This window comes from Bos grunniens, chromosome X (genome assembly GCF_055505025.1).
Source record: "Bos grunniens cultivar Pamir isolate PY7600 chromosome X, Bosgru_T2T1.0, whole genome shotgun sequence".
Taxonomy (NCBI): Eukaryota; Metazoa; Chordata; class Mammalia; order Artiodactyla; family Bovidae; genus Bos; species Bos grunniens.
This window is the reverse complement of record NC_141194.1, coordinates 132,478,103-132,499,307: the sequence shown is the minus strand read 5'-3', so window position 1 is coordinate 132,499,307 and position 21,205 is coordinate 132,478,103. Positions and strand designations below refer to the sequence as shown.

General features: G+C 53.8%; 1 protein-coding gene across 2 annotated transcripts in view; it reads right to left on the bottom strand.

The window, feature by feature from the left end:
• Nucleotides 1–3,571: 3,571 nt before the first annotated feature.
• Nucleotides 3,572–21,205, bottom strand: part of ELF4 (E74 like ETS transcription factor 4) — a 39,646-nt gene continuing 22,012 nt past the window's right edge. For both annotated transcript variants that reach the window (XM_086387191.1, XM_086387192.1), the window contains exons 2-9: nt 17,939–18,218; nt 13,651–13,822; nt 13,161–13,253; nt 11,350–11,541; nt 10,487–10,570; nt 10,206–10,398; nt 9,164–9,541; nt 3,572–8,336 (exon numbers count right to left, since the gene is read on the bottom strand). In XM_086387191.1, the coding sequence (XP_086243317.1) occupies nt 7,532–8,336; nt 9,164–9,541; nt 10,206–10,398; nt 10,487–10,570; nt 11,350–11,541; nt 13,161–13,253; nt 13,651–13,822; nt 17,939–18,010 (1,989 nt within the window). In that variant the 5' untranslated portion in view covers nt 18,011–18,218 and the 3' untranslated portion in view covers nt 3,572–7,531. The remainder of the gene's footprint in view (nt 8,337–9,163; nt 9,542–10,205; nt 10,399–10,486; nt 10,571–11,349; nt 11,542–13,160; nt 13,254–13,650; nt 13,823–17,938; nt 18,219–21,205) is intronic.

Sequence of the window (21,205 nt, the reverse complement as noted above, 5' to 3'; positions counted from 1 at the left end):
AGGATTTGGGTCACCTTGGCAAGATTTGGAAAGGAAAGGCAGGTACAAATCCTGGGGAGAAGTGAGTACCTGCGTCAGTTTGGTAGGCTGCGTAGGGGTGCCCCTGCACATGTGCACACATCGCTCAATCCCCAGAGGAGTGTGGTCAGAGGGAGGGGCCCTCTTTGAGGTGGCTGTGAGGGATGATCCTCTTTAACTCAAGGAAATCACCTGCCTGCCAGCACTGTTTCCTGCCCTGTGTGAGCAGCAGACTTCATGGTCTTGTTACTCACTGCCCTCACTGTCTTGCCGGTGTCCCCTCTGCCCCCCTACATAGTGCAGACCTTCCATGGTTCTGCTTTCCTAAGACCCACCAGCTTTGGAGGCAAGATGCCCATCCTAGACTTTACAACTTTTCTCCCTTCTTCTGAAAACCAGCAGTAGAAAGTATGATTGTGACTTGTGACTGCTGGCTCCAGAATGAGCCTGTTACTGTTTGAAGGGAAGGGGATGTCTGTAGGTCTGGGATGAGGCCCTTGTAAGCTATGCTCTTGGGATCTCTCACTGTGGCTGCCGTGTCTGGAGAGCCATGTCATGTACCAGCCAGGGGGTCTGTCTGTCTGGCCAACAGGAATCCAGCCATCCTGCCCCAGGAGTGACCCCTGAGTTGCTCAGATGGAGGAGCAGCATTAATCCTCCCAATTGGCTTTCATTCCCCACCTCCTGATCCTGAGGCCTCAAGGCTTCCCAAACAACACCTGAGGCCACGTGGTGAATGCGAGGATCCAGCTAAGCCCAGGATGCTTTGGGAGCTCAGCTGGATGGGCTAGGGCACAGAGGTGGTCAGAAGTAATGCCTAATTGACAAGTAGCAAAATGGGAATTGGGGTGGCAGGGAGGAACCCTTGAACTAAGGGGACATCTGAGCACAGGCTTGGAGACAAAGAAGAAGGGTAGTATGTGCAGGAAACTACAACTCCAGTCTCACTGCAGCTGGAAGGTACAGGTGGGGAAGGAGAGTGTAGGAGCCCTGCCAGCCATGCCAAGGAGTATGGCTTTGACTTTTGCCTGAGGTGATGGGGAACCATGAGAACTCTAAACCAGGTAGTGACAGAGGTTTTTCCTTTTTCTTTTAATACATTGGTAAAATATGTTGGAGGTAGGACAGGCAGAGGGAGGGGAAAAGGTGATTGCCTGATTCAGAACAAAGGATGAAGGGAGAGCTTTAGGGGTATAAGGATTTCCATTTAGAGCAGGATGGAGATGCAGTGGGCAAAGTCAGAGTGATTGCAAAGGAATAGGTGATGGTCCTTTGCGACTCCTGGACAGCCCTGGGCGTTTGAGTGTGTGGGCTTGCACACACCCCTTTATTTCTCTGGAGAAAGGAAGTGAGTTGAAAGCCACGCCAAACAGCAGTTTCTTATTTCCTTGCTTTTGGGCTCCCTTCTCCACACCTTTCCCGGAGCCTTCTCACGGCTCTTCTGCCAGAGTGGGAAGACCAAAGATGGAGGAGTGGGGGTGAATCCCATAAAGCAGGAGATGAGTTTGCATTCCCGGGTTCGGACTGGGGAGAGGACGATCACCTCTTATTAAATGATCTAATCCTTTTCAGTGCGGTCTCAGGGAAAGAGCTAGCCCACCACTTCCCACCTAGGCTTATAGCGGGTGAGAGAGAACCTAGTATTTCGAGCCTTCATTATTCCATCTGCCAAATGGGGCCCAATTTACCGCCAATGGAAGAGAAACATACTGAGTAACCATGGCTGTTTAGCTGAAGTTAGTTCCTCCGACATGCTGAGGTCGCAAGCCTACAGTTGATGGTCTTACCAGAGTGCTTCTCTTTGAGGTGCTGGGTTCAGAGGGAGGCTCTCGGAGTCTCCATACTCCGAGAAAGGACGATCCGCTTTCACTGCAGCCCTATTTGGGTTGGGGGAGGGCGGCGAATTGGGCGGCAAACTCCTGCCCCTTGCATACTTTAACCCACGACGGGGAAGACTGCTGGGCATTTTATTGTGTCCCATTCCTGCTCTGGTGGCTCAGACGGTAAAGCGTCTGCCTACAATGCGGGAGACCCGGGTTCAATCCCTGCGTCGGGAAGATCTGGAGAAGGAAATGGCAACCCACTCCAGTATTCTTGCCTGGAAAATCCCATTGGCGGAGGAGCCTGGTAGGCTACAGTCCATGGGGTCACAAAGAGTCGGACACGACTGAGCGACTTCACGTTCACGTTCCCTGCTAAGACAAGTGCGTGTATGTGTTTAGGGAGGACGGAGTCCGCCCCAAGGGCAGTCTGCTTAGCAGCCAGCGGGAGGCGCCAAGTGCTCGGGCCTTCTGGACCCCGCCATGGGGCGGGGCGGGGCGGGGCGGGTTCCACGTGTTCCCCTGGACCACGGGTTTCCCCGGTGAGGCGGACTGGCAAGCCGCAGCGTTGGGCAACCGGGCTCGGATGCCTCCCGGGCCGCGCGCTGGTCCCCCGTAGCTCAGGGTCTCGCCACGGGCGGTTGGGGCCCTCCGCGGGCAGAAGGCTGTCGCGGGCGCCTCAATTGCTCTCCGATTTCAAGGTTGAAAGCGGCGCTGCGTGTATCTGTAGCTAAAGGCAGGCTGCGGTGGGAGGTGGGCCAGGCCGGGAGCCCTGCGGCTGGTGGCTGCGGCCCGGGCTCACTCCCGCCACCCGGGAGAGAGTGCAGGCCGGCAACCGAGGCCAGGCCCGCCGCGTGCTCACCTGCTGGTCCTGGAGGCTACGGGTAGGGGGCGACGGGGGCGGGGCCAGGGCGCGACCGGCCAATGGGGAGAGGCTATTCGACTGTTAAATTCCCCCTGGAAAGTGGAGGGGGAGGGGGCTGAGGGGAAAGTTCCAAGCTCCCGAGAAATGGAAGGCCTGCTTGGGAACCAGAGCCGCCCAGGGACAGTTTGGGGCGCAGAGTCAGGATAGAGGGACAGGAAGATGCCGGCTGCGGCCGCATCCGCCGGGAGCCGCAGGCCCCGCCCTGACCGCCTCTCCCTTCCCGGGCTCCGCTGGGCCACACGCCCGCCTGCGCCGGCTCCATAGCGCCACCTGCTGGACTCCGGCCGCGCGCCTGGCGTGCCGAGGCCGAGGCTCTCAAAGGACCGACCGCGTTGGCCTCCCTGGCCTGGGATGGCTGGGGAATGAGTTCACTCACTTCGGATCCAGCGGCTTTGGAGCCGGAGGCAACCGCCTCTTTAAAAATACATGATGGGGTCAGAGGAACGACGATCGTGAGAATCACTTCTTGTTCTGTCCCTCCTACCGGGGCTGACATTTCCACCACTCAAGTGACATTTCCACCCAGGTATGAGGAAATAGCGATGAGTCTGTCCCAGGAAGAAGGCAGCAGCGAAGGGCAGTTCAGAGCCGCCCCAGGCACCTAGTGACAGCAAGGCACTGCTGGAAGCAGCCTTGGGCTCCTGTTGTCCTGGGGTGGCCACAGACATGGGCAAGGGAGGCAGCTGCCTGCCATGCTCTATGAGGGGTCGAAAGCCGTGGTAGGCCCCGTGTGGGTGTCCTTTCCCGGCCTCTCTGGCCTGCCTTAGTATAGCGCTGGAATCTCATGATTAGAAACAGGACCCATTCATTCTTTTAATAAACATTTATTGAGCACCTACTGTGTGCCAGGCACTGTGCTAGGCGCTGGGGATACATCAGTGACTAACACACAGTCCCTGTCCTTGAGGAGCTCACAGTCTATTGGAGGGGAAACATACATAAACACATAGCTAAGGCGCTACCATGTGCTAAGTGCTACAATAAGAGGTATATACAAAGTGCTGTGGGAGCTCAGAGGAGGGAGTAATGCATCAGCTGTTGGGGGTGAGGAGCCAGTCTCTTGACTCCATCAAACTATTGCAAAGGCAGGGGCGCTGTTGCTACACGACCCTGGTTGAAATGAACCTTTCTCCTGAGGCTCTCCTCTAGCCCTCTCCCATAACTACATCAGCACAGGTTAGTTTATCAGCTTAGCTAATTTAACACTTTGAATAGGAAAGAAACTGGACAGGGAAGTTTCTTGAGAGGCAGGGGATGTTCAAAGTAGTAACAACTCTTGGGTGCTAAGGCCAGGGGTGGGGTGGGGGTACCATGAGGGCACTGAGCCAGGGAGGGCCGGCCCTGGGCAGTGGAGCACCCGGGGTGAGTGTCTGTGCAGAGGGGAGGTCGGAGGTCACCTACCTCACTTTGGTCCCCCTCTCTCCCCAGCTCAATCAGTAACCGTCCGTTGACGCTCACTAGATGCTTCGTAGTGTGCCCTGCTACGGGCGACAGTCCCACTCCCCTCAGAAGGTAACACACTAACTGGGGAGACTACATAAGTCCAGGCCATTGAAGATTTAAGTAACAGTTTGTCATTATTATAGAGGCGATGTCACAGGCTGCTCACAGTCAGTTACCAAAGAATGGCACTTGCAACATACTTCGAATGAACTCACTTAAGGGTAGGCTGGTCTGGGGAGGCAGTGTCAATGAACTGAGCCTTGAAGGATGGGTATAATTTGATGAGTACTAGCGGGGTGGGACGGAGAAGGCAATGGCACCCCACTCCAGTACTCTTGCCTGGAAAATCCCATGGATGGAGGAGCCTGGTAGGCTGCAGTCCATGGGGTCGCATAAGCTTAACTGGACATGACTGAAGTGACTTAGCAGCAGCAGCAGCAGCAGGGTGGGAAGAGCATTGTGGTTGAGCAGAAGCAAGAAAAGTAAAAGTACAGAGGGAGGCAACTCCAACAGAAGCAGGTGCAAAGGTTAGTGAATCCATCCGTTTGACTGGAGCAATACAAGGGGTCAGGGGAGCAGTGGGAGGTGAATGGGGAAGTAGGCTAGGACGTGATGGTAAAGTGCAAAATACTCCTGGAACAACTGCCCTGAGCCATCAAGTGCTCCCAAATCCCTCCTCCAGGACCCCTGGATTGCCTTGTGAGTCAGACAATAAAGGGTTAATGCCCAGCCACTAAGAACAGATTGGAAGTTAAGGATTTTGAGTATTACCCCCATTTGTAGGCAGTGAGAAGCCCCAGGAGACTTTTTGGCAGAGGAAGAATAGAGCTGGGGCCCTGGCAGGTTGGAGGGGGTGACTCAGATCACACTGGGGGACTGCTGATATGTCCAGGGAAGGGGATAAGCTCTGGGGGAGGCTGAACAAGGCTGGAGGCTCTCTTCAAGTGTGGAAGAATGGCTGGATTGGAGAGACGTGGCAAACCACACCGGATTTGAGGCAACGAGTAAGGGTCAGGGTCAAGTGAATGTGGCCAGCAGATGGCTCTGAAATGTCAAGCTTAGAAGGTCAGGACAATAACAGAAGTAGGCAAGTCATGACGGCCTTTTTGTCTGGAATGGTTTTGTGTGTTGGAAGACTTCCAAAAATCCATTTTTGATAGAGGGACAATCTTTGAGGGTCTGACAATCATCTAGGTAGAACTATCCAGGAGAAATGTGAGCCAGAAGCTGAGAAGAGTAGGGGCTGGGCCTCTAGATTCCATACCCAACCTGAAGAGCCTCACTGGAGCCAGGAGGATGGCTGAGGCTCGTGGGGTGCCCACAGTGAATGTAGATGTGGAGCTAGAAAGGGCACAGAGAGGGTGACAGAGGAAGGGGAAGTAGTGTCATGTGCTGTGAGGACTTACAAGGGGCCAAGAACTATGAAGAAGAAATTTGACATCATCTCCAGGGTATCAGTGACTTCAGATGAAGAGTCCTATGGGGTTCAGGTGAGGGGGCAGGGCCACTCCTAACCCATGTGGCACCTTTGTGTAAAGTTGTTTTCAAAGGTGACCCTTTCTCAAGATGTTTTGCTCTCCACCACCAGGAAGCTGTCATCATAAGCTGATTTTATTAGAAAAAGGGACATTAATGCCAAGTGCTGGAGACATGTAAGAAATATACCCGCACAACCATACATGGTTCCCTCCCAGGGTGGAGAAGGGGGAGAACAAGAGGTGACAGAGCATGATAATGGGCTTGGCAGTGACCAGAAGGAGAGAGAGAGAAGGGCAACCAGGGGAGGTAGTGAGATCAAGTGGCTGGTTTTGTGTCAAGGACACAGCAAGGGTCCTGAGGCACCAATTCACAGTAACCACATTTACCAGATCCTATCGCTGTTTCTGAGGCTGACATAGTAGAGCTCTCAGCCTTGCTCCCAAACCTGGCAGGAGAGACAAAGGCAAATTCACAGAAGAGAGAGGGGAGGGGATCAAGGCCCCCTGCCGAGGGGTGGACTTTAAGAGATAACTGGCTGACCCCCTTCTCAGAAAGAGGAAAGGTGGAAGGAAGGCATGCGGAAGGACAGAAAGGACAGGAGCTCACAGGTTCAGGCCCCATCTTCGTGGAGGAGGAGTCAGGGTGAAGTGAGAAGGCTGGCTGTCAAGGACCTCGGCCCACTGGAGGAGGTCTACTGCAGCCATAGAGGAAGTGGGTACGTGGGCAGACCTGTGAGGGGAATAGAAAGCAGGCTGACCAGCAAGGAGGCACGAGCAGGGACGGAGGCAGACCCCGAGCATGTGGTTACCCGACGTCCCCTGCACCGCCTGCCAGCAATGGATGGCAGGGGCGAAATTAACCAAGACGGAAGCCAGGATTTGGGATGCAGAGCAGGGTGGCCGTGAAGGCTAGAATTACAGCCCAAGCCCTGGGTGCAAACATCCATTATTTAGTCCCCTTCCCCTGGGGACCTTGTGGCTGAGTCTAACCCTGGAGGGGCACAAAACACTCTGGGGAGATTAAGGATTTGGCCTGCTAGCAAATGACTGGTGGGCAATGAGGCTGAGCCCAAGAAGACCTCGGTCTAGCCTGTGGGGCTGCTCCACAGGGCTGAATTCCTTCCCTCTCTTCAGGGTTTTATCCCACATGGCTTTCTCCTTGTCCCCTACAATTCCGTCTTCCCCAACAAACACACCCATCAAAGCTCTCCTCCCCAGACCTACCCCAGCTCTGTGACATCTCTCCAGATTTGGGGGCTCAAACCTGTACCCCACAGTCTCAGAACAAATCTTGGCTTGTACAAAGGGAACTGGAGAATGCTTTCCCTCCAAACAAAAAACTCCCCATCTCTGTGGCTGACCTTCAGAGAGACACACACCCTTGAAGACCTCACAGCTACACCCCCATCCTCACCAAAGAAGACGCACAAGTACACACAAATACATACAGAGATATTCACATATGGCATAGTAAATACTCTGCAGAGGGAACGAAGATGGTGGAATACAGCCAGGTAAAAAGACTCTTCTCATGAAGCCCCTACCCCAGCCCTGGTTACAAACATCTCAGAAGGTTTGCCTCCATCAGGAAGTCAGCCCATTACCCCGACAAGAGCATATCCCCTAGTACTCTTAAAAGCCATGGTCTGACACCAGGGATGCTCCAACTGGGCCTGTCTTGGCCATGGTGACACCAAGCAGGGGTGGCATGGGGGTCTGGTGTATTGACACCCTGCTGAAATGTAAGGGCTGGTGTACTACTTCAGTCAGTCTCTCTTAGAGGAAGTCCGTGTACAAATGCTGCTCAACTTTGCCTGGCAGTCACATTTCCCCCTGACCCCCTTCATTTACATGTCATGAGGCTCCATCTTAATGAGGGAAGTGGGGTTGAATGGGGAGATGGAGGCTGGGGTTGGGGATCTAGTCAGCAGGCTCCCAGGTGTGCTTACGTTAGGCTCAGCCATAAACAGGGACCCTGAGCTCGAGGAGAGCTCAAGTTCAGCCACTGGGGTCAGCCCAACAGTGGGGCGGCTGGGAGGAGACAAAGTCTGGTTTCCCAGAAGGCTCGGATTGTGGGAAGCCCTTGAAACTACCTGGCTTGGAAGTGGCTGAAGGTGAGCCTGCTCCCTCAGGAGTTCCCTGAGGGTCTCTTCAGAAACCAGCAGGCCCTCCATGGGGGCCCCAGTCATCATGCCCTGCACATAGGACGAGGGCCTCAGTGGCCCCTCCTTGACCCCAGGGGCTGTGGTGGCACCGGAAGTTCTGATGAAGGCCGCAATGACAGTCCCAGGGGCCTGAGAGCTGGGCCCCGCTGGGCCAGCTCCCATGACTGAGGGTGGTGCCGGATTGGTCGGACGGTTGGCCCCAGCCAGAAGCTGGGGGAGGCCACTGAGAATCAGCGGAGCCCCTGGTGCTGCCACCTGGTTCTCTTGGAAACTGGTGTTCAGGGGGAAGGAGGTCTGCAGAGTGAAGGTGTCCTTGAAGGTGGAAGCAGGTGGAACACTCTGGAGAACGAGCTGGGTTGAAGCAGTAGTACTGGCAGGAGGCCCGTTGGTCAGCACTGTGGTCAGCGGGATGGTCTGCAGGGTCAGGGCCGAGCCCGACCTGACGGGGGCCACTCCTAGGTGGATGCTGCTGGGCACGGCAGAAGTACTGAGGAGAAGCAGAAAGCACATTTGGTTCAGGGAGGAGGTGTGGAAGGAGGGCACTGGGGGAATGGGGCAGAAGGTGTTTCAGCCACTGTTTGTTGGGCCCTTAGCTTGGGTCAGGGATCATTTAAATGGTTCGCATGTGGGATCTCACTCCATCTTCTGATCAGCCCATGAGTTGAATAAGATTAACAATCTGATTTTCCTGCATGAGGAAAGAGGCACAGAGAGGTTATGTAACTTGCCCTAGACCACACAGCCAGCAACAGGGACACACCTAGGCTTTCTGCCTCCAGAGACTGTGTTCATCACCACTGCAGTGCACTGACATCCCTCTTCAGAAGAGCATCCCCGTGGCCCACATCAGCATAGTAACAGGTACACACGTATAACCCAGACAAAGGCCAAACTTTTCAGGGAAAATTGGAGGGACCTTAGTGTGGACAATTAGTAACAAGAGCTTTCCTGGTGGGCTTGGTAGGGCCTGAGGAAGGCAGAATGGCACGTTCTCTGTTACCCCTTTTCTGGAGTAGAGGAGACTTGTGGGGATGTGCCCAGGAGAGGAGGTTCTTGAGGAGCACCCTGGGGTAACAGGAGTAGCCCCAGCTGGCAACAGAAGATGCCCCAGGTCAAGGACTGGCTTGGCCATTTGTTATTTTGGTGTGTGACCTCAGTCAAGTCACCTTTCCCTCTTTTAAGCCACGAGTGTCCCACTGGATTCCCAGGGATGCTGTGAGGGTCCCAGGAGTCAGAGACAGAGCACAACTTTGCAAGAAGCTGAAAATGTCACCATCCCTAGGGGAAGACTTAGAACGACCTGGGCGCCCTTACCTCACAGCTTTGGTGACTTTGGCCTGGCTCTCTGGTGGAGAGACAAGCATGGCGGAGGTAGTGGGGATCTCTTCGTCTATAGACAGTCCCAATTCCAGACTCGCAGATGGCTGGAGACCAACGTGCTGCACCTTCGGCTTTTCCCAGGAAGTGTCACCCTTGCCCTGCGGGGCAGCTCTAGATGAGACCCGGGAACTGGCTCTCCGGGAGCTGCCACCAGAGGAGGTGGAGGGAGCAGAGGCCTGAGGGGATGTGGCTGTGACCTCGCTTCTCTCATCCTCGTCTTCGATCACCACCAGGTCCTTGGGCATCTCCTTAAACTGGTACACCAGCCTCTGCCCTTCCACTTTGGCCAGGATGCCTCGTTGGTAGTAATATCTGGGTGAAGAGCAGGGAGTGTCAGGGACATAGTGCCCTCCAGGACCGGTGGGGGGATGCAGATGGGCGCCCTGAGCAAGGGAAGGGACACTTTGGACTTAGAAGGCTTTTATGAAGTTTCTGAGATCTCCCTCTGATGACTCAAAGGGTCCATGAAAGGGGATTTCCAATGCTGACCCTCATGCTGCTTTGGGGCAGAGGATGGGGTGAGTGAAGGATGGGAGGGGGTGGAGGATGGGGGTTCAGCCATCCCCCAGCCTGAGAGACCGACTGTGGGTAAGTCAGACCCATCTTCCTTGGTCCCTGGCTTGCAGAATGTGAAGGAAGCCCTTCTTGGGGATGGGGAGGCCCTGAAATTCTCTTTCCACTCTAAAAAGAGAAAAGGCTAGGACAGAAACACAAGAAGAGGACTGTCCCTCCCAGATAGGACCTGGGAAACGGGCTGGGGGGTAAGCAAACGGGAGAGTCACAGGAGACTTGTGGGGATGGGCCCAGGAATTTGCGCCTCAGAAGAGTGTCTAGGTGACCCATGCAGGAGGAGCAAGGTACTTACTCATCACCCACACAGAGCCTGATCTTTCCAGGGAAAGTTGGAGGCCCCTTAGCGAGGGGCTCCTGGGACAGAGGAAGAAGCTTGGGGACCCCTCCGGGCAGGGGCTCCTACCTGAGTGCCCGGCCCATCGTCTCATAGTTCATGTCAGGCTTGTTCTTCTGCTTCCCCCACAGCTTGGACACTGCCTTAGAATCCACCAGCTTGAAGATGCCTTTCTCTCGCTGGGTCCACTTGATGTACTTGGGGCAGGTGTTCCGGTCTTGCAGAAGTGCGAGGAGGAATTCCCACAGGTAGATGGTGCTGCCTGCAGAGCAGCAGGGTGGTGATGGGGTGCCCAGACCCCACCCACCCCTGCCGGCTCCCTTCCCACCTCACCCGCCTCCCTGCTGTACCTTTGCCATCCTTCGATTTCTTCCGAATAGGGATGCTGAGGTCAGTGACAGGTGAGGTACTGCGGTTGCCCTTGGTCTTCCGGACTGAGGGTGGGGGGGAGGTGGGAGTGAGCTGAGGCTACAGGGCAGGGCTCCCGAGACAGAGGGCCCAGGCGCTTACCAACTGAGGGGCACCCGGCGACAAGGAAGAGGCATCGCACTCAGGTAGCTCCACCCCCCAAGGGCCCTCCTGCATTTCAGGCCCCAAACAATGAGGGGCCACGGAGTGCTTGCCAATGAGTCACCTTTAGAAGCACAGAATCTGCCTTGCCTAATTTTTGAAACAAAATGGCATCTGAAGGTGTGCCTGTTGTGCAGATAAGTGTGGCACCAGGCTTTGGTTGCCACACTGACACGGCAGTATCGACCAGCCATCATCTGAGTAAATCAATAACATGGGGCTTGGGAAAGCCCAAAGTCCTCTACCATATACGGTCTCGGCTCCGTAAGCTCCAAGAAGGAAGCTAAGAGCAGAGGCAGAGGCCCCCAGAGGGCAGGAACTGGCCAGGGGGCCAAGGCTGGTGTCTGAACACTCAGTGCAGGATTCAATCCACTGAGGTCATGGGCTTGCTAATAAGCATTTACATATCTGCTGGGCAGACAGGAGTAGCCTGGAAAATGTCAGGCTTTAGGCAAGCTACCTGATGAGGCCCGGCTTTCCAGAAGGGAGGACTTTCCATCTGTCTCTGCCACACCAGAGAGCTATGCTCTGAACATGTCTGTAAAGCATGGGACTCACCTCTAGCCGTGGTCTCCCTGAGCCCTCTCCTACTGCCCAGCCCCTTGAGGAAACACACACACTCTCTCTCCCCCCCCTATCTTACTTCTCTTCTTGGATTTTCCAGTCTTCTTAGCGCTCTCTTCTCTGGGGACCTTCTCCTCCAGACAGTTCTCCTCCTGGTCACCAGTGTTACCAGCCCTGTTCAGGGCGTCGGGCTCAGAGACAGGAAACAGGTAGTTGGGCAGTGTCATGGCTGGAGCAGGGTCTGGCTCTGGAAGCATTTCGGAGGTGCTGACTGCAAGAAGAAAGGCCTGAGGTGGCATGGGTCCAGGGCACGGTAGGAGTGTGGTCTCCCCGTGCTCAAGAGAACAGTGGGTTCCTGGGGGGTGGGGGTGGGGGCGAAGCATCATTCCCCACAGCCCCAGACACAGGACACACCTGAAAATGCCTCCTGTGTCTCACGGCACGAGGAGAGGAAACATCTGCAGAGCTGTGGGCACAAGCTGGCCCCAATCACAGCATGCACATGTGCAGCCCGCCGCTGGTGGTGGGAAGTTCCAGGTGACACCCGGGGAAAGGGCCACCTTCATTTAGTCGTCTACTCATTTTACAAGCAGAAGGGCCCTTAGACTTCGTTTAGCCCTGATGAGGAGACTGAGACCCAGAGATGGCAGGGCATGTGCCCAGGGTCACACAGCAACTTGGTCACACATGCCTGGTATGTGAGGGTCCTCAGTAAATATCTGTTGAATCCTGAGTGAAAATTAGTGCCAGAGGTGGGATGAGGAATTGGAACCTGCAGCTTCATGGCTTTTTTGCCACCCTGTATCCCAGCACCTCCTTCGAAGGTCAGTTGGAGCCAGGAATCTTCCTGTAGAGTCATGGCAGATGCCTGGATGGGGGTATTTGCTGGGGGAAGAGCCTGCCTCAGGGGCCATCGCAGGAGGTAGGGGCCAACCTCCTAGAACAGGGAAGGGATGAGGAGGCTCCAGCCCGGTACATTTCTAACTAAGCCGCATCTGGCACAGTCATCCTGGGAGCTCAGCGAGACAGCAGAGCGGCCTGACGTTACCCTGGCCAATAGCATTCTGCCTTAAACAAGGAAGTTCTGACACATGCTACACGTGGACGGACCAATAAGCCAGTCCCCCCAAAAAACAAATACTGTATACTTCAGCTCATCTGAGGCCCCAAGAGGAGTCAAATTCATTGAGATATAAAGTAGAGTGGTGGTGGCCAGGGGCTGAGGGGAAGGGGGAATAAGGAGTTAGTGTTTCATGGGAACAGACTTCAGGTTTTGCAAAATGCAGAGTTCTGGAGAGGATGATGGTGGCTGCACAACATAACAAATGTACTTAATACCACAGACCCGAACACTGAAAGATGGTTAAGGTGGTTCATTTTATGTTATGTGTAGTTTGTTGTTCAGTCGCTCAGCCATGTCTGACTCTTTGTGACCCTATGGACTATATAGCTCACCAGGCTCCTCTGTCCATGGGATTCTCCAGGCAGGAATACTGGAGTGGGTTGCCATTTCCTCCTCCAGGGGATCTTCCTGACCCAGGGGTCAAAACCTGTGTCTCCTGCATTAGGAGGCAGATTCTTTACCACCAAGCCACCAGGGAAGCCCTATGCGTATTTTACTGTAATTTAAAAATTGGAAAAAGTAACCAGTCAACCTGGTTATTTTTATAAAGAGTTACAAAAAGTCACTCCATCTTCTTCCTCATCCGCAGGGGCCATTCTGCCCCATCCCACTCCACTCACAGCTCAAGAGCGTGTTAACAGGTGTAGGGGTGGTGTGGGTGCATTAGCCGGGCACACACAGGCCCCTGAGAGTCCAATACACAGATGTGATACTTTAAAATGGAATTTTGTGTTGCCGCGAGTTGAGGCGCCACAGTTCAAACTCACAGATCTGCTTGTCATCCAGGATGTTGTTAGGAGACTCGACGTTGAGCAAGACTTCAGGGGTTGACACGGTTTGTGAGGTGGTTTCATTGTCATCTGGTGCCAGGTTCCATGGTTGGGAGAGAAGAAAATTCCCTCAGGACATAGGGCAGTGGGTGCCGCCAGAACGAGGCTAAGGAGCCCAGGGGCAGCGGGAAGGTAGCAGCGTGCCTCCCACCCTGACTCTCCACCTTTCTCTACAGCCATCCCAGCAGAGCTGGTCTCCCCTCACTGTTCCACTGCATCTCAGGAGACCACGGATCCATTTAGGTGGCTTTCTCCTCTCTACAGTGGTACTACCTTCTGCTTATCCTAGTCACCCCGTCTAATTTCCAACTACTGGGGGCCTTGCTCCTGGCTGCATGGGGTCACGAGAAGCCTCTGTGGGCTACTGTTACCTGAAGACAGAACCCCTCCCTCCTCCACACCTTCCCTGCCCAGGAAGGAAACAGACCTGCCAGCAAAAAACTGCCCTCCAAGATCTGATCCTGTGTCATGCATAATGTCCCATCTGTTATGATGCCACTGTGAACGTCATCCAGCTCCAGGCCTGAGTACAGATGCAGTAATTCGGGGTAGGGAACTTGCTCCACAATCACAGCTGGAAACACGGAGGGATCTTCTAGCTACGGAGAAGACAGCGATCCGGTTCAAGGCCCACCCGCCTCTCCCAGGAAGCCCTCCATACCAGAATCTGGCCCTTCTTGCAATTCCTAACTCTTGGATCCCTCAGGGGCTGTCCTTTGTAGGGCATGACATTGCTCTGGGTCCAAACTCACTAGTGGGGTCTTTATTGGTAGAAATGGGTTAGCTCTGTACCACCTTCACTCAACCAAGGGCAGGCAGTTTTAACTGGTTACAGCTATGGGTTAAGCTGTGGCCAGGGTTAGTTAGGCTCATTCTGAAACCAGTGGGAAAGGATTTGTCAATGTCAAGGGCAAGGGGCTCAATCTACAGCCAGCCAAGGGACTCAACCTACGCTCAGGGTTGGGTACCAGGGTGAAGGGCTCAGATCATGAACATCTTAGGGCTCAGTTTGTGATGAGAGTAGGAATGAAGATGGAAGAACAGAGGAATTAGAGACATAGAAAGTTAAGGGCTGGGAATTCCCTGGTGCTCCAGTGATTAAGGATCCACCCTAGTCGGGCAACTAAGCCCTCGAGCTTTAGAGCCCATGCACCACAACTAAGACCTGATGCAGCCAAATAAATAAAACAAAATTAATCTTTTTTTTTTTTTTAAAGGTAAGGGCCTGGATGGGGGAGAGGGTTCCGATTTCTGGCTTGATTTGGTGGGCGCATGGGGGTACTGTTCTTGTTAAGGGGGAAGCCAGAAGGAAGAGGAGCAGGTTTTTGGAGAAAGATAAGGGAGCAAGTGTCTGAATATGGTCAGTTGGAGGTACCACTGAGATATTTAAAATGGAGATACCTATGAAGGAGTCAAAAATATGTATCCATGAGCTCATCACTGAGAGTGGGTAAAATCATCAGGATGAGAATTTGACCCCCAGAGGACATAGTTATTCTAAAATCAAACAAAGGTAAATTTTAAAAATAAGTGTGATTCCAACTGTTGTTTAAAAATTATAGAAGGAAATGTACTGGAATGTTCATAAGAATTATATTTTGGTTGTGGGACTGCAGGTGATTTTTTTTTCCCTTTCTACTTTTCTGAATTTTCTTTCATAGGGCTATTAATTCTTTCTTCATGAAAAAGGAATGAGAATGCTCAGTTTTACCTAATGTTCCTGAAGGATCCAGAAGAATAAAAATTGATGAAACTGCCTTTGCGTTTGGCTGCTGGCCAGTCACCTGGCTAGAGCAGTTTCAGGGGAGTGCTGGGGTCTCAGAGAGGACGGATGGACGGAGACAGGCAGGTGGGTATAGTGATTAAGGCCAGAGTTTAGAGCTGTCTGTGGGCTTCCCTGGTGGCTCAGAGGGTAAAGTGTCTGCCTGCAATGCAGAACACCTGGGTTCGATCCCTGGGTCAGGAAGATCCCCTGGAGAAGGAAATGGCAACCCACTCCAGTACTCTTGCCTGGAAAATCCCATGGACAGAGAAGCCTGGTAGACTATAGTCTATGGGATCCCAAAGAGTGGGACACAACTGAGTGACTCCACAACTTCACTTCACTTTAGAGCTGTCTGTCCAACACAGTAGCTGCTAGCCACTGGTGACTATTTAAATGTAAATATAAAGTTTTTCAAGATTAAAATTCAGTCCTTCAGTTGCATCAGCCATAGTTCAAGTGCTCCATAGCCACATGGCCCCATACTGGACAGCACAAATCTAGTGAAATTGCTCAGTCATGTCCAACTCTTTGTGATCCCATGGACTGTAGCCCACCAGACTCCTCCGTCCATGGAATTTTCCAGGCAAGAGTACTGAAGTGGGTTGCCATTTCCTTCTCCAGGGGATCTTCCCGACCAAGGGATTGAACCCAATTCTCTCATATTGCAGGCAGACGCTTTACCGTCTGAGCCACCAGGGAAGCTAAGAGCACTTCTAGAATATCAGAAAACTCTACTGGACCATGCTGATCTAGAGCCAGACTGCCTGGGTCTGAGACCAAATTCTGCCATTTATGAGCAGTGTGATCTTGGGCAAGATACCTTTCTGTGCATCTGTTTCCTCCTTTATAAAACTGGGGTGATCATATTATTGACCACATATGGTTGTTTAAATGGATCAATGTACATAAAGCACTTAGAACAGAGTCTGGCATACAGTAGGTTCTGATTATGTGCTTTAGGCATCAGGGACTCCGAGGAGACTATTGTAGTGTTAGTCGTTCAGTCATGTCTGACTCTTTGTGACCCTATGGACTGTAGCCCACCAGGTTCCTCTGTCCATGGAATTCTCCAGGCAAGAATACTGGAGTGGGTTGTCATGCACTTCTCCAAGGGATCTTCCCAACCCAGGGATCAAACCCAGGTCCTGCTTTAAAGGTGGATTCTTTACTATCTGAACCACCAGGGAAGCCCCCTAGGAGACTGGTAACATTTAATTTCTTAACCTGGGTGGTGAGTTAATGAGTGTTAATTTTATAGTTATTCTTAAAAAATATATATTTTCAGATTCTTTTCAATTACAGGTTATCTGTTTTATATTCATACTGTATTTTGCAACAAAAAGTGTATCCTAAAAACAGTGAGAGAAGGGAGGTGAGAATGTAAACCCAGATGATGGAGGTCACATTGGGGAGAAGAACAGCGCTAAGGAGGCGGTATGTTAAAGAGGTGGGCAGAAGGGAGGGAGGGTTTCTCTTAGGGTTAGGGGGACATGAAGATGTTCTAGGTTGAGGAGAGGTCTGCGAGGTGTGAAAGACACAAGAGAGAGAGGAGGTGAAGGATGGTGTGAGGTCTGGAAGGCAGCAGGAGAGAAGAGATTAAGCCCCAGGGTAGGTGTTGCCCTTGGAAGGAAGAGGGCCACTTCTTTCTCCCAGGCCAGCAGAAAGGAAATAAGAACAGGTGATGTTGTTGCTAAGAGGGAGGGAGGAGGGAAAGTGAGGGCATCCTTGGCTTTGAGCTCCTCTGTGGATTGGAGAAGAGGCTGTCTCAGAGGGTGGAGGGGCAGCTGTGGCTTCAGGAGGTAAGAACAGCTTCTATGAAGAGCAGCTTCTAGGAAGAATAGAAAGAATTGCTGAGTGGTCTAGAAACAAGTAAAAGATGACTAGCCACACTGAGAACCCAGGTAAGGTTAGATTTTTCTTCCCTTGTTTCAGGAGGCTAGGCATGCCAGAGGTGTTGGATAAACTGAGCCACTTCAGGTTAACATCTAGCAGGACAGAAAGCACCGTGTGCTCCAAGACCACTAGGGGGCAGCCTTTGGCTGGTCACTAGAGATGGGACGAAGTTTCCTGTCCTCACAGGGATCTGAGAGAGACCGCATCAGAACTAGGCTGGGGTGCCCTTGGAGATGATCCAGCTGGGTCTCCTCTTGATGAAGATGGGGAGATGGCAGCCAGGTAGGGCAGGGGACAGCTCTTGCCCAGGGGACACTGTGGCCACACTGGGATGAGAACTCAGGGCTTCGGACCACTAATCCCCCCTTCCTTCTGCAGTACCTGGCTGCCTCCTCTTCTCCAGTGTGTGGAAGGAGGGTGCTGGGCAAGGTATGGAGCAGCAGAGGCCTGAGTGCCAGAACTCTGTCCTAGTTCCCAATTTCCTCCGACCAGAGGACCCAATTTCCAGTTTATTCTGAATCCTTAGATGGTGGTTGAAAAGATGGTTATGGAAGGGCCTGACAACCATGCCAGGACAGGAGTCTGAAGGTGCCAGGGGATGGACTGTACCCTGCAGTGCCAGCTGGCATTTCTCCGTCCTACTGTGTGGTTGTCTCAGCACCTTTCTCACTGTGACATGGGGTGAAGTGGCCAGAGAACGCACACGGAGGTCAGTGTACACGTGTGCACTCAGCCCCCCGTTGCTGATTGACAGATCAGCTAGTGTGCATAGCAGCTACTTGGCTGACTTGGAAACTACACGTGCCCTATAATTGCATGTTGGCCAAACCAGCTCACTAAGTGACCGCCCGATGACTACTGCCTGGCCACATGGGACTAGCTGATGGCACAGTCTGCCTGGCCCACAGCCGCCATGCCTTGAACCTAGTAGGTGCTTGATCAGTGTTTGCTGACTGGTAGCTAGCCAGCCGGCCAGCTTACTGGCTATCTGCCGGCCTGTCTTTATCTATCTGATCATCTGTGCCGGCTGACCAGGCTCTGTTCTCTGGGGCCATACCTGGTGGATGTCATCCATTCCGTTGCTTGCAAACTCAAAGATCAGGTCACTGGGCTGCAGGGCAACAGCCATGCTGTCTCCTCAGAGAGCTGACTGTGGGGCCTGCAGGGCCCACTGGAGCCGCGGTGTTTCCTTGATGAAAAGATGCTATTCAGATACCTTGAGCCTAGCACCTACTCCTTGAGTCACAGTACAATAGGGGCCGTAGAGAACTGGAGTAGGCGGTGGCCTAACCCAGGTTCAAGGCTGCATGCTGGGCTGGGCCAAGCACAGGAGCGACCTACGGAGAAGGGAGAGATGGGGCAGTGAGCCAGTCACCTTCCTTGGGTCCTGTTCCCAGGACAGACTGCCAGAAGAGGGACAGCAGGAAAAGGGGAAGACAGTGGGAACAGAAGGGCTGAGCCTTGGTGCCAGTCTGGGTCACGGGGACCTACACCTGAGCGGACCCCAAAGATACGTAGTCTCCCTCACTTACTGCCCCATGTGGACAAGATGAGACACAGCGGGACTTGGTGCACTCTCCACCCTGAAGATTAATCCCCAGGGTGTGGCCATAGGGGAAGCCAGGGCAGCCCAAGTGGCCTTGTGGATGGAGCGTGAAGAACCCTACAATTCCCTTGGCTGGGGAAAGGACCCCTGTGAAGGATCTGGGGTGGGGATATCTGGGTACACAGGATGGTCTTCTAGACTCTGCCTGACTTGGTCCACCTCGGGAGTAGGGGCCGCTTAGTTCTGAAGGGCAGACTCCACAGAGGAAGTGATCTCTCACTATAAGGGTTGTGTTGTCAGGGCCAGTGACAGCAGATGGCACTCTCAGACTCGGCCACGCCTCCAGAGAGCCTGATGTCAGAGGGCCGGGGGGGGGCCACATGCCCTGCTCTAGTCACCACCCAGCCACCACCACCTGCTGGGGATGCCGGGCACAATGGCCTCTGTGCTGTATGTGGCTTGGGCTCTTGGTTTAGCTTTGGTTTCAGTTTCAAGAGTGAACTGTCACCCTGGGAGAGCCCCAGCTGGGGGAGGGGCCCACAGGAACCTTCCCCATCCTCCAGGGCCAGCTCAGGGCCCCCTTTTCCAGGAAATCTGTCTGCTGCAGCCCACATGTCTCTCCTCTCCCAGAATGCCTCTGGCACTCATAGCCTGCACCTCCGGCGCTCACATGGCACTGGGCCTCTGATTGTTTCCTGTGCTCCCTGCCCTTCTCAAGTGGTCGGCGCCGCACCCCGGCCTGGCTCCCAAAGCCCCAGCTCCCCTCCCACGCCCCTCCCACCAAAGCATTCTCAGCGTCTCCACCCTAACACTCAGGCTTCTCCATCTCCAGGTACCATGGCTCTGGCCTCGAGGGTTTGGCTTTGTGTGGTGTCCACATGTGTGTTGGTGTGGCAGGCCTATGATCAGCTTGGTTCAATCACGAGCACCTGAAGAACCAGCTCCATGCACCAGAGGAGCCACACACTAGACCCCTGCCTCCTTGGCACTCCTTTGCCAGTGCCAGGGTGGCAAAACCTCCTCCTGGCCCAGGAAGAAATGAGGAACTTCAGAGAGGGGCAAAGGGGAGGAAAGGGAGGGGGACCACGGATGACCCTCCCAGATGACCACTCTCCCCCACAGAAGACACCCAGGCCTCTTCCACTTCCTTTCCGTTAGCCCACAGGACTGGCTCCGCCCTCTCCCCACCCCCACACTCACCCCCACACCTTGCCACCCACCCCCAACCAAAAAACTTTAAGTCATTCGAATCAACCTGGCAGGTCTGAGTTTCCCTTCGGGTGAACGAGAGGCCCAGCACAGCGAGGCTAGGATGGCCTTCCACCACCGACGCCCACCCCCACCCCACCTGCACATGACCCACGTGACCGGGTGTCTGTGGCCTCCCAGAGAGGCCTTCCAGGGCCATTTATGCTTGGAAGGTCTGTCTCCCCCAGCCAAAGCGCCCCAAGGCCTGCATTCCGCAGCTCCCGCCCTCCCACAGGCCGGCTGTCTGCCCCCAGGAAGCGTTCTCATACTAATCAAATGAAAGGTGATCACTTTCACCTAATCCCACTTTGTCTAAACATGAAACTCCTGTGTCTGCCCCTCTCCCTCCAAGGTCATTCCACCATGGCCTTTCCCTGCAGGTTTGCTCATCGCTCTGGCTTCTCTTCGCAGATCAGTGTTTGTGATGTTTGTGAGCTCTCTGCCTGGGGAACTTCTGGGCGCCTTCCTTACCTCCCCCATTAGAAAGCAGCTTCGCTGAGGGCAGGGACGCCGGTGCTGCTCACTGATGAAGCTTAGCATGTGGTAGATGCCCAATGTGTGTTGGTGGAACGATCACATGAATGAATGACACTGGTCAATTGGTACCAGTGAGGTGGGGTGTGTTCTCTGGCCTGTGAGTATACGCATGTGTATGCTGGGTGTGGGGTGGGTGTCCAGTGGTCTAGCTTACAGGAAAGAGAGAAACTTGTGCCCTGTGTGTGTGCTATGTCTGTGTATTTTTGCATGGTAATTTACAACCAGGAGCGGGAGTTGGGGAGGGAGTTCCCTGTGGGTGTGCGAGCACACTGCAGATATATATGTATGTGCCGGGTGTGGGGACAAGTGCGTGAGAGCCTCTGTATGTCAAAGGGCTTTGGTCCTGGTCGGGCCAGCAGAGCCACAAGCACAGTCGTTGGTTCCTCCTCCTCCAGGCCTGCCTTCATGAGAATGGCAAGCTCGAGCTAATACTAGCTGCTGCCGGCTGGCAGAGGCTGGCTGTGGTGAAGTGGGCTGGGGCGGGGCCTAGCGGCCACCACCACCCAACCCCCTGACATGGAAAACTCAAAATCCTCTTGCTTCCCAGGGAGAGCATGCCAGAGCGGAATGTATATGTGGCCCATGCATCCTAGGGGTGAGCCCCCAGGGCCCACTCTGCTAGGGGGGGTGTGGTAGGAGAGGGAAGGCAGCTCTGCACTAGACTGGATGGAGCCCTTAGCCATCAATGCAAAGAGAGATTTGAAATAAAAGAAAGGCAAATCCAGTTGCCTTCTTTAAGTATCAGCATATCTCAGTATCCAAATTCAGGATTCTTCAAGTCTGAAGCTAAGGTGAACTGTGTGTGTGTGTGTGTGTGTGTGTGTGTGTGTGTGTGTGTGTGTAGGGCGGGACTGGCTGTCCTACTCTCTTGGTCAAGGCTAAGAAAACTCTCCCTTCACCCTTATGGAACCTTCCAGTCCAGAAGGTTTCACCCTTCCCCCTTCAGATGTTTGAGGATTTGAAAGTGAGAGGTGGGGAGCAGTCATTTGCATG